Below are 12,509 nucleotides of genomic sequence, written 5' to 3'. Positions count from 1 at the left end.
GGTGATAGCGTGTGGGGGTGATAGCGTGTGTGGGGGTGATAGCGTGTGTGGAGGTGATAGCGTGTGTGGGGGTCATAGCGTATGTGGGGGTCATAGCGTTTGTGGGGCTGATAGTGTGTGTGAGGGTGAGGGGGTGATAGCGTGTAGGGGTGATGGCGTGTGGGGGTGATGGCGTGTGTGAGGGCAGTCTAGGCGCAGGTTGAGGCAGGGAGGTGCAGAAGGAAACAGAAACCAGCTTCCCGCCTGCAGCACGGTGGGGGAACAGGGCCCGAGGGCCAGAGTGGCGAGGAGCACAGCTGCCACCCTCCGTGATGAGGACACAAGTGTCCCTGAGGCAGGCGCTAAAGGGCAGCCAAAGCGGGGAGCACTGAGACCCCAGACCGTAGCTGCGGCAGAGGAGACCGCGCCCTCTGGCCTGGGCAGCCGGGGGGCGCCGGTCTGTGCCTTCTCCTCCTTCCCTTGGGTCTCCTGCGTCTCCTGCGCTTCGGGTTTGCACCTCTGTCCTCCCTTCCCCGTTCATCCTTGGTTTCCTGCCCCTGATCTGTTCTCGGAGCCACTCTGCTCCCACCCCAGGCCGGCGACCCCAGGAGGGCCATGGGGACCTCTCTGCATGCCCTGTCGCCCTGTCGGGGTCACAGGTGGTTATCCGGCCTGAGCTGGGAGCTGGACTTTGCATGAAGTGGGATCTCAGGGCAGCAGGAATAAGCGAGGGCATGAGGAGGGGTGCTTTTAGGCAGGAACACAGACAGACGGACAGTCCGAGAACAGCTCACTGATGGCTGCCCCCCCCGCCCCCATCACTGTTAAGCACCCGGTTACTCAGGCCCACCCTGACCTGACAGGATAACTGAGCCCAGCTACTTCTGCTGAGCACGTACTGAGCGTGAGACATTGTGCCCTGCCAGGGACCGTCCGTGGCCGGCGGGCGGCAGACAGGCGGATAGACGGAGGGACACAGGAGCCCAGGGTGCTTGCAGGGGCTGTGAGGGGTGGGGTGGAGGATGCAGAGATGTGCTCTGAGGAGGGTTCCCGGGCCCGGGTGGTGTGTTGACCCCGGATGGAGGTGTGGGGGTTCAGGAAGTTTCCGTGGGCACCCCTGTGGGGCAGGAGTGACGGCATAGAGTGGGTCCTCAGAAGGGAGGCAATGCCAGAACGTAAAGATGGGGGACCGGCCATGGGGGTGCGGCCAGCCCTGGGCACACGGGTCCTGAGTGCTCGGTCTCTTCCTCCCGGCTGCAGATTCCCGGTCTCAGGCCCGGGGGAGTGCGTGTTCGTGGAGCCTACCCGGCTGGTGTCAACGGAGTGTCTAATGACGCGGCCCTGGGTGTGCAGTAAGATGGCCTACACGTGAGGGGTCAGCCAGGTGGTCCCACCGCTGGCCGGCGCGAGGCCTCATTCCAAGACCGCTCCAGGCTCTTCGCCAAGGCCCAGCTGGGCTGGAGGCGGGTGGCCCCAGCCCGGCCCCTCTTCCAGGCCCTGGTCCTGGTTCCCTCTGCCCCCAGGCAGGTCCTGGGGGCAGAAGCCACATCCCATTGGCTAAGTAGCACAGGAGGCACCCCGGCCCCCTACACATGCGCACACACATGTACACACATGCATATATGCACACACACACGCATCCTCTCGAGCTCAGCATCCACCCTCAGCTGCCTGGCCCTGGAGTGTCCCTTCCTCACCACGGTCCTGGTGCTTAGGAAGGATGGGGGCTAACAGACGGCATTACTGGCATTGCTGACAGGCCCACACATTCCCTGTCCCTTGATGTCCCCTCGCCTCGGCCAGCCCAGCCCAGGGCCCTGGAGGTGGGTGGCTGTGCCCCTCGCACCCCTGTCTGCCTGGCCTCGGGTCTCAGCAGGCCCCGCTGTGTCTGTGGTGCTGTTGTATGGGTTCTGACGGAATAAAGACATCACCGTCCAGAGTCTGCTGGCCTTTGTCTGGGGTCCTGGCTGGGGAGGGGAGCAGGGAGGGACAGACTATGGGCAGAGTCTGTGGGGCACCCCAAAGATGCACTCATCTTGTATGATGGGGGCAGTGTGTAGGGACCGGGGCAAACACATTTATCGCTACTGAGTTCTTTTAGCCATCTGAGGTATGCTCAGCTCTGTTCAACTGTAAGAACCAGGGCTTCAAACCAGTTCGTTACCGTTCATATCCCTGCTAAGAATTTGCATTTCCACCACAGGTATACTGAATCTGAATCTACATTTTAACAAGATCCCCAGGTGATTTTTGTGTATGATAAATTTTGAGAACTACCGCTCTACCAGTGGCTCTCAGAACTGGTCCCGAAGCAGCAGCATTAGCGTCACCTGGGAACTTGTTAGAAATGCAAATTCTCAGCAGGGTTTCGAACCAGAACGAACCTGTTGGAAGCCCTGTTGTGAACACAGGCCATGGGCAGATCAGCCAGGCACGGCTGGACTGCCCCTTGAGGAGCACAGAGGAACATCCTGGAAAGCACTCGAACTTTCTGGGGAGGCCTCAGCTGAGGGTGCGGTGGGGTGAGTGGGGGTGGGAGGTAGAAAGCCTCGGAGAAGAGGGGGTATCCGGTGTCTTGGCCGTCCGAGGAGGACGGGGCTGGCAGTGCCCAGGGTCTGCGGGGGCTCCCAATGCTGCCCTGCAACATCAACGCCCCAGAACAGTAGCTGCGAAACCTCGGCTCCTCACGGTGGGTGCCTCGGTCTGCAATGGGTCCTGGCCCAGTTCAGAAAATAGCTCCTGGAAGAGGCCCCGTCCACCCTACTTCTCCCCTCGGCTTTCAGGCGCAGCTGCCACCCCCGGTTTGCCACCTTCCGCCTGCTTTCCAGGTACTCAGTGGATGTGGGTCCTTTGTGGTTTCACGTTTCGTCTTTATCGGGCAGCAGTGGGAGCAGTGAAGTGGCTGAGGGGATTCAGGGCTGTGGGGTGGGTGGCCCACTGACTCATGGCCCCCAGGGACCTGTGCCAAGTGGCGGCTGCTGCTGCTTGGGGTAGGGGCCCTCTCACCTGCTCTCAGTCACTGCAGGGCCAGGGTCCTCACCCACATCCCCCTCAAAGACCTCAGTGAAACACCTCCGACGTGGCACCCCTGGTAGATGACGCTGTCACAGGTGAGGAAACTGTACTGGCCAGGGCCTAAGGCCGTAAGGAGGAGGAGAGCCAGCCGGGCAGACCCAGGCTGCCCGGCTGGCTCTCCTCCTGCGCTGCGAGTCCCCGGGGAGCATTGCACGGGAAGGTGGGAACAGGAAGGGAAGGATGTGAGTGTATAGGGAGTAGTCAATCCTACTGTCTGATCTTATCAAAGAAGCCAGACTCGCTGCCACCAAGTCAACCCCGACTCACGGAGACCCCATGTGTGACAGAGCAGAATTGCTCTATACGGTTTTCTTGGTTGTAATCTTTACAAAAACATATTGCCAGGCCTTTTTTTCGAGGTGCCTCTGGGTGGGTTTGAACTGCCAACCTTTTAGTTAGTAGTCCAGCACTTAGCCATTTGCACCACCCAGAGACCTTGTCTTATTCAATTGCCCAAAGCCTGGTGCTGGAAGCTTACAGGGCACACTGGCGAACAGGCTCTCCCAGCCTGAGCTGTGTCCTGCACCGTAAAACAGTTCTAGATCCGCGTAGCAAAGCAGGGGCCTTGTGTCTGGGTCCCCAACGTTCTAAGTTTTCCTACCAAGGGAAGAAACTCAAAAACAAAGCAAAACACACACACACCAACCTCAGCAATGTTGAACGTCTTCCCGAGGCCATCAAGCAGCCAAAGCCCCCCGGTGTGGGGAGCCCGGGCTCACTCTGTGGGCGCCCACCCTAAGCCCCCTCACGCTCTGGACAGGTTTTTCCTTTCTCAGGCGGCTCCCCTGGAGTTGAGGTGTGCTTAGCTCAGAAGCTCCACACCGACCAGTGTGTCCTTGGCGTGGTCCCCGAGCAGCTGGAGCAGCGCTAGAGGTCATTGGTGGGGACGGAGGACACCTCCAGCCCTCAGATCTGAGCTCCCACATGGTGCTGAGTCTGCGCTGCTTCGTCACTGCGACTGTCCGTTCACCACCTGCTTAGAAGCCTCTAGATCACAGCCTGTGTGCCCTTGGTCTCTGTAGCGCCTTTAGCAGAGGCTCAGACCATGGTGTCTGGTAGGAACAGTGCCCACTAGCGCCCCCTCTTGGTGCGTTGACACGGCGGAGAGAGCGGCTTTCTGGCTTTTACTCAGTAACAATGAACTATTTTTTTTTTTCCTCTCAATCGTATATTTGTTTTCAATTGCATTATATTCTGCTCTTTAATTATTTCCTCCTTTGGGTTTACTTTGATGTTCTTTTTGTAATAATTGGAGATGATTACCTACCCCAATTTTTTCAGCCTTTCTTTTTGCTAATATATGCATTTAAAGCTATAAATTTTTCTCTGAACGGAGCTGTAGCTGCGGTTTACAAGTTTTGATATAGTGCATTCATTGTCAGTTAAAAATGTTTTCCATTGTGATTTTATGTTTCTCGTGTATTTTATTTTGTTGTTGTTGTTGAGACTATACCTGGCAGAACACACACCAATTCAACAATTTCTGCACGTATAGTCCAGTGACATTGATTGCATTCTTCAAGTTGTGCAGCCATCCTCACCCTCCTTTTCTGAGCTGTTCCTCCCGATTAAGATAAACTCACGGCCCCCTAAGCTTCCTATCTAATCTTTTGCGTTGCTGTTGTCAGTTTGATCCCATATAGATCTTAAAAGAGTATAATGCTCAAGGCAGACATTCTTTACTAGTTAAGCTAAAGTATTGTTTGGTTTTAAGACGATTTCAGGGGATATTTTTGGTTTGAAGTTTAAAGATGATCTCAAGGCAATAGTTTTGGGGGTTCGTCCAGCCTCCATGGCTCCAGAAAGTCTGGATTCCATGAGAATTTGAAATTCTGCTCTGCATTTTTTCCAACAATGAACTCTTTAGCCGCCTTTCCCTGGAGTGTAGATGAATGTGCACACGGCGGGTGGGCACGGCCCGTACTGAGAATGGGTGGCCCAGGGGACAAGCCTGAGTGAGGCAATGCTGCCCCAGCTTCCAAAACAACCATGTCTTCTGCACGAAGCCCTGTGATGTGGAGATAGCAGCAAATGGACACAGGACCAGGGAGCGTCTCCCTCAGGGATTGGGTTTAGCTCTGGAAGGTTCCGTGTTCTCAGAGACAGACATGCTAACATCACTGTGGTGTTCTGTCAGAGATGACCCGGTCTCAGAAATGCCCATCGTTTGTTGAGTGGAGGTGAGGGTGGCTGCCCGTTCCTCTTCTTGATCTGTAGCCAGCTCTAAACTGTGCACAAAATGGGATCCCAATTGGGGGCACCAAGAAAACCTCTTCCACACTCCTCCAAGACCCTACCCATCACCCAGGCAGCCTGAAGTGGACACACCCTAGATGTGGCTCCTAAGGCCTGCCTGAGTTGGGTCTCCTACCAACAGCTGTGGTCTGAGCCTCAGCCTTGACATGGATAAGGTAGAAGTATGGCCTGCCCTGCCTACCTCACAGGGTTTTGAGAGTGGTAGAGATCAGAATTTCAGGGGTTGGGAATGATCTAGTCCCTTCTCACGTTCAAGGTCACACAGCTAGGGCCAGAGTAGCACTAGAGCTCGTGTCTTTGTGGCTCCACCATTTCCCATTGGTTCTCTATGGTCACATGTATCATGCTTTGCTTGTCTATGTGTCTTTCCAACAGGCAGAAGTGGGAGCCCCTTGAGACCAAGGAGCCAGCCTCAAACACCTTTGTATTCCAGCACCTGGTACATACAGAATGTGCTCAATAAATGTGCGTTGAACTAAACTGACCTTGACTTCTAGTCCAAGAGCTCCTTCTTCTATCCTCTCTGTCTCTGGCCTTGGCAACCTGCATTTCCTGCTCACCTGCCCACAAAGAACAAGCACTAACAGATGAGCAAGCTGCCTGGCCATGTGCATTGTGGTCCTGTAGTCTAGTGCACATAATCCTTTTGAGCAGATCCATATGCTAAACCAAAACCAAACCTGTTGCCTTGGAGTTGATTCTGACTGATAGCGACCCTACAGGACACAGTGGAACTGCCCCTTAGGGTTTCCAAGGAACCACTGGTGGATTTGAACTGCCGATCCATACCCATCTAAGATAAAATTGGATTAACAATAATAATTAACATTAATTAAGAGTGTACTCCTCAAAAAGTTAAACATGGAAAAAAATAACCAAACCCGTTGCTGTGGAGTCAATTCTGACTCATAGTGACCCTATAGGACAGAGTAGAACTGCCCCATACAGATTCTAAGGAGCAGCAGGTAGATTTGAACTGCCGACCTGTTAGTTAGCAGTTGATCTCTTAACTACTGTGCCATCAGGCAGGGCTCCAGAATTACTATATAACCCCGAAATCCTGCTCCTAGGTATATGCCCAAAAGAATTGAAAGCAGGGACACAAACAGATACATATACACCAGTGTTCACTGCAGCACTGTTCACAATAGCCCAAAGGTAGAAACAACCTAAATGTCCATCAATAGATGAATGGATACACAAAATGTGGTTTGTACATACAATGGAAAGTTATTCAGCCATAAGGAGAAATGAAGTTCTGATACATGCTACCATATGGATGAACCTTGACAACATTACACAGGGGAGTAAGTCAGACACAAAAGGACAAATACTGTCTGATTGATGCCACCTGTGTGAAATACCTACAATAGGCAAGTCATCGAGACAAAAGTAGATTAGACGTTACCAGGAGGAAGGAGCCCTGGTGGCAAAACAGTTAAGCGCTTGGCTGCTAAGCGAAAGGTTGGTGGTTCGAGCCCACCCAGTGGCTCCACGGGAGAAAGACCTGGCAATCTGCTCCTGTAAAGATTACAGCCTTGGAAACCCAATGGGACAGTTCTACTCTGTCACATGGGCTCGCTATGTGTTGAGATTGACTCAAACAGCATCCAACAACAGGTGTAGGAGGGAGGAGGATATAGAGAGTCATTGCTTAGGGAGCACGGAGTTTCTGTTAAGGGTGACAGAAAAATCTGGAAACAGTGAAAATGGTTTAAATCTGGGAACAGTGACAATGGTTGCATAAACATGGTGAAAGTATTCAATGTCATTGAATTGTACAAATAAAAAATGTTGAAATGGCAAATGTTTTGTTGTATATATGTTTACCACAATTAAAAAAAATTGTCCACACAGAGTGCTTAGCACAGTGCTCGATAAAAAGCTATTATTATCATCTCATTTAACTATCATATAAGTCAAATCTGGTATTAGAGTTTGGACAGCATGGTGAACGTAATTAATGCCACTGAATTGTACACTTAAAATTGTTCAAAAGAATCAAACCCGTTGCCATTGAGTTGATTCCAACTCATAGCGACCCTATAGGACAGAGTAGAAATGCCCCATAGGGTTTCTAAGGAGCAGCTGGTGGATTTGAACCGTCAACCTTTTGTTTAGCAGCCAAACACTTAACCACGGTGTCACCAAACCAAAAAAAAACAAACCCGTTGCCGTCGAGTTGATTCTGACCCATAGCAACTCTGTAGGACAGAGCAGAACTGCCCCATAGGGTTTCCAAGGAGGGCCTGGTGGATTCGAACTGCCAACCTTTTGGTTAGCAACTGTGTCACTTAACCACTGTGCCACCAGGGCTCCTTTAAAATGGTTACAATGGCAAATTTTATGTTATATATGTTTTACCACATGCAAAACTATTTAGACTTCTTTGTGTCCTCGTTTCTAAGATGGGTTTTTTACAACATGATTTTTATAGTTTATCTTGTCACAGTGGGAACAAAGATCTCTCGACATCTCCACATCCAAACCAGAAGTGAAGCCCTTCTGAAGCCTCCGCTCAACTCCATAAGTGACCTGTCTACCCCTACCCTCCACATCTCCACTCAGCATTCAGTGGATCGGGGATCCGACCATTGCAATCGTGACTCCCACTAGAAGTCCCTGGCTCATAGCGATTCTGAAACCCTACAGCAAGGTGTTATGAAGGCCCAGTTCTAGAGTGGGACAGCTGCTGGTTTACCTGATTTCCCTCTCTGGGAGGGAGTCCTTTGCTCACTGTTCTCTATGGCCTTGGCCAGCATGTGGAAGGCTCTGCCTTGTTTGGTATCCTCCTTGACCACACCAGAAGTGGTCACTGGGGAACTTGCCCTTTTGGGGGCTGTGAGGTTTTAGCAGTCTACCACTTGCTGCCTGTCCACCACCTGTCGGTCAGTTTGTCATACCGTGGTGGCTTGCATGTTGCTGTAATGGTAGAAGCTACACCACCAGAATTTCAAATGCCAGCAGGGTCACCCGTGGTGGACAGGTTTCAGTGGAGCTTCCAGACGAAGAGATGAGGAAGAAGGGCCTGGTGATCTACTTCCAAAAATCAGCCACTGAAAACTCTGTGAAGGAGCACAGTTCTACTCTGACACACATGGGGTCACCATGAGTCAGAGTTGACTGGACAGCAACTGGTTTATAATAAGATATGAAAGAGTCAGACTCTCACAAAACACGTACCCCTGAACTGGAGCAGGCTTACGGCACAACCTCCACAGTCAGTCCCAGGCCCCTGGGAAGGGGAGCTCTGAGATGGGGAGCAGCTCCCTCTGAAGCCAAAGGCCTAAGGGAAAGTCACAGCTGGCCGTGAAGGGAGGGCACATTTTGTTGTTCTTCTAGAGGTTTCCATGGCTCGGTTGGTGTCTTAGTGTCCTGGGGTTGCCGCGACAAAATACCACGAAGTGGTGGTGTATAAGAACAGAAATATATTGTTTCACAGTCTGGAGGCTAGGAGTCCAAATCAACGTGCCAGCTGGGCCATGCTCCCTCTGAAGTCTCCAGGGGAGGAGCCTTCTCTCCTGGCTTCTGGTAACCCAGGTGTTTCTCGGCTTGTAGGTGCGTCTTCACGTGGCCATCCTCTTCTGTCTCTGTGTCTCTTCTCTTTTATAAGGACACCGTTCCGACAAGATTAGGACCCAGTCTACTCCTGTAAGGAGCCCTGGTGGCACAGTGGTTAAGCACTCGGCTGCTAACCGAAAGATCAGTGGTTTAAACCCACCAACTGCTCTATGGGAGAAAGATGTGGCAGTCTGCTTCTGTAAAGATTACAGCCTTGGAAACCCTGTGGGCAGTTCTGCTCTGTCCTACAGGGTCACTATGAGTCAGAATCAGGGCTTCAAACCGGTTTGGAATGGTTCAGTCATGGCTGTCGGAAACAAGGGCGGTGTATGCATGCATAGCAACCGAATCTCTTGTTCTCCGGATTTTGACCCAAGTAGGAAGCAGGCAGTAGTGCCCCACTCAAAGATGGCAGCTGACCACTCAGTCTCCTGAAACTTTTAGTGTGAAACTTTCAGTGTGAAACTTTCAGGAGCCGGATGCCGGAGACTTGATTATTAGCAGGACTGTGGAGAACAACACACATTCAAACTGGCGTGGTCGGCAGGGCGCCTCTGCCTGTTTCCTACTCGGGTCAAAATACAAAGGTGAGAGATTTGGTTGCTATGCAACGTGTATGCTGCCCTTGTTTCCATTGGCCCGTGACTGAACTCTTTCAAACAGATTTGAAGCCCTGGTCAGAGGTGACTTGATGGCAACGGGGTTTTTTTTTTTCCTACTCCAGTATGAACTCATGTTAACTGGTAACAATTTCAAAGACCATATTTCCAAACAAGTTCACGTTCATAGGTCCCAGGTGTTAGGACTGCAACACATATTTTGGGGTGGGGGGTCACAATTCAATCTTTAACAGTTGAAAATGAGTACTTGTATGAGTCTAGAATAATGCTTCTTGTTCATCATTGGTTCAAACCAGTGACTTAATATTTTTATTACCGCTTTATTGAATATGGAGGCCTGGTGGTGTTTAAGAGCTCAGCTGCTAACCAAAAGTTGGCAGTTTGAATCCACCAGCCGCTCCTTGGAAACCCTACGGGGCAGTTCTACTCTGTCCTATAGGGTTGCTGTGAGTCGGAACTGATTGACGGCAACAGGTTGAGTTGTTGAATATGCTTGAGGGAAAACATCGACAGCAGTAAGTTTATGTTTTTTAGAGTCAAGTACCTTTCCAGAGACACATGCAGACCGACAGCATCCCCAGTGACACACGTCCCCTGGTACATAGAATCTGCTTCCATCTCCTCTTCCAGAGGCTGTTGTCCCTGGTGGTGCCCTTCTAATAAAATGTCTGGTAGTAGAGTTCCAAAGTCTGCCAAAGTCTTTTGCATGGATTTTTATATCATTTGAATTTTGGCTGAGTTTGACCCAAGTTCAAGTCCTGGCTCCATTTAGGGTTATGTTGGTATTCCTTGAATTCTGGGAGACAGGGAATTGGGAGTGGGAAGGTGAGTGGGTTGAGGAATGAAAGTGGGCTGAGTCGTTTGGTCTCTCACTCAAATATTTATTGACCTCCTCTCCCCTCCTGCCTGGCATGGAAATGGGTATCCTAGAAACAGAGATGAGAGACAAGTTCCTACCTGCAATGGTTTCATGGTTCCCTGAGGAAGGAAAATAAAGAGATATTGAAGGCATGGCATAATGAGAACTGTGCTCAGGGGGCTGGGGGCCCAGACCAGGGGTGCCCACCTCTGTCTGGAGCTTTAGAGAGAGCGTCCTGAAGAGGAATGATGAGGAGTGAGCAGGGGAGCCAGCGATGCTCCACCTGCGGCGCAGGCCCTCTCCTGAGGAGGCTGAGGGGAGAGGTGGTGACAAAGTTGAGGACAGGAGAGGGTGGGCGGGGGAGGAGTTGTGAGGAGGGAGCCCCACCTGGCACCCTCTGTGGAGCCGGGGCAAGTGTGGTGGTCAGGACTGGCCACAGCAGGAGCTGACGAGCACCCTGGCTGGCCTGGAGAAGGCCACTGGGCGCAGGGTCCTCCTAGCAGCTCCTGGCTGTGGCAGCAGAGAGGGTGGATGGTGAATGTGGAGAAGGCAGTGGCAGAGGGCGTGGAGGGCACGGTGAGCAGGTGGAAGCAGTGAGGGCTATGCAGTTTAGGTTGGTTGAGAAGCTCATGAAGCCAGAAGACCAGAAAAGGAGGCCAGGGCTGGGTCTGAGGACGCCAGTGGTGGGGGCTGGGGGCTGGGGGTTCAGGAATGAGGACGCCGGTGGTGGAGGTTGAGGGCTGGGTCCAAAGACCCTGGTGGTGGGGGCTGGGGGGCAGGGTCTGAGGACGCCAGTAGTGGGGGCTGGGGGTTCAGGTACAAGGACGCCGGCGGTGGGGGCTGAGGGCTGGGGGGTTCAGGTATGAGGACGCCGGCAGTGGAGGCCAGGGGCTGGGGGTCCGGGTCTGAGGATGCCAGTGGTGGAACCCGGGCAGTGTGGACAGAGGACGTGGTCTCCTCCACTTCCCAAGGTGGAGCAGCTGTGGTGACTGGGCCAGGTGGGGCTGTGGGGACAGTGAGGGCCCTGGGGATGACGTGAGTGAGTGACGAGGCCACAGGACACCGAAGTCTGACAAGTCCTGGGTGGGAGGAAGCCCGCGCCCCATGTCCAGGTCCGCGAGGGATGCTGGGGCTCTGCGGACAGAGCACGGCTTCAGTGCAGTGTGGAAGCTCAGGGGTGGAAATGGCCAGGAAGAGGTGGCGCGAGCCAGGGGACACCAGTCCCTGCCGAGGTGGCCAGAAATTGGAGTCACATGACCTCAAGGCCCCTCTACATCATCACACACAGGACTCTGCAGGGTGTGGACATTAAAAAAACACAACCAGTTGCTACCAGTCGACTCCAACTCATGATGACTTCGTGTGTGTCAGAGTAGAACAGTACTCCACAGGGTTTTTTTTTTTTTTTAATTTAATCTTTGGTGAAAATATACACATCAAAACATGCTCCCATATAACAATTTCTACTGAACTGGTTCAGTGACACTGGTTGCCTTCTTCACGTGGTGCCGACATTCTTGTTATCTCTACTCTCGTTCTTTCCCGCCCACTGAGACTCACTGCCGCCCTAACTTCTCATCTATGCTTTCAATTTACTGTTGCCCCTTTGGTCTCAAATAGGTAGTTTTTTAAAGTTATTATTGTGTTAGAATTTTTTTTTTAAATTGTGCTTTAGGTGAAGGTTTACAGAACAAATTAGTTTCTCATTAAACAATTAATACACATTATTTTGTGATATCAGTTGCCAATCCCGTGACGTGTCGACACTCTCCCCTTCCTGACTTTGGGTTCCCCGTTTCCATTTGTCCAGTTTTATTTTCCCCTCCTGCCTTCTCATCCTTGCCCCTGGGCTGGTGTGCCCATTTAGTCTTGAATACATGGTTGAGCTACATGTATTATTGTTTTATGGGCCTGTCTAATCTTTGACTGAAGAGTGAAACTCAGGAGTGACCTCAGTACTGAGTTAAAAGGGTGTGTGGGAGTCATAAACTCTCGGGGTTTCCCCAGTCTCTATCAGACCAGTAAGTCTGGTCTTTGTTTGAATTTTGTTCTACATTTTTCTCCCACTCTGTCCTGGACCCTGTATTGTGATTCCTGTCATGGTAATTGGTGGTGGTAGCCGGGCACTATCTAGTCGTGCTGTAATCAGTCTGGTAGAG

The 12,509-nt window shown here is 51.9% G+C and overlaps 1 protein-coding gene across 1 annotated transcript in view; it reads left to right on the top strand.

The window, feature by feature from the left end:
- LOC101355457 (C-type lectin domain family 2 member L) overlaps positions 1-1,351 on the top strand; it is an 18,495-nt gene extending 17,144 nt beyond the window's left edge. Inside the window, exon 5 of the mRNA XM_004382456.1 lies at positions 1,240-1,351. Coding sequence (XP_004382513.1) covers positions 1,240-1,351 — 112 coding nt within the window. The remainder of the gene's footprint in view (positions 1-1,239) is intronic.
- The last annotated feature ends 11,158 nt before the right edge of the window (positions 1,352-12,509 follow it).

Source organism: Trichechus manatus, unplaced genomic scaffold (assembly GCF_000243295.1).
Source record: "Trichechus manatus latirostris isolate Lorelei unplaced genomic scaffold, TriManLat1.0 scaffold00093, whole genome shotgun sequence".
NCBI classification, from domain to species: domain Eukaryota; kingdom Metazoa; phylum Chordata; class Mammalia; order Sirenia; family Trichechidae; genus Trichechus; species Trichechus manatus.
Note: the sequence above shows the minus strand (reverse complement) of the source record. Positions and strands in the feature narration are given on the sequence as shown.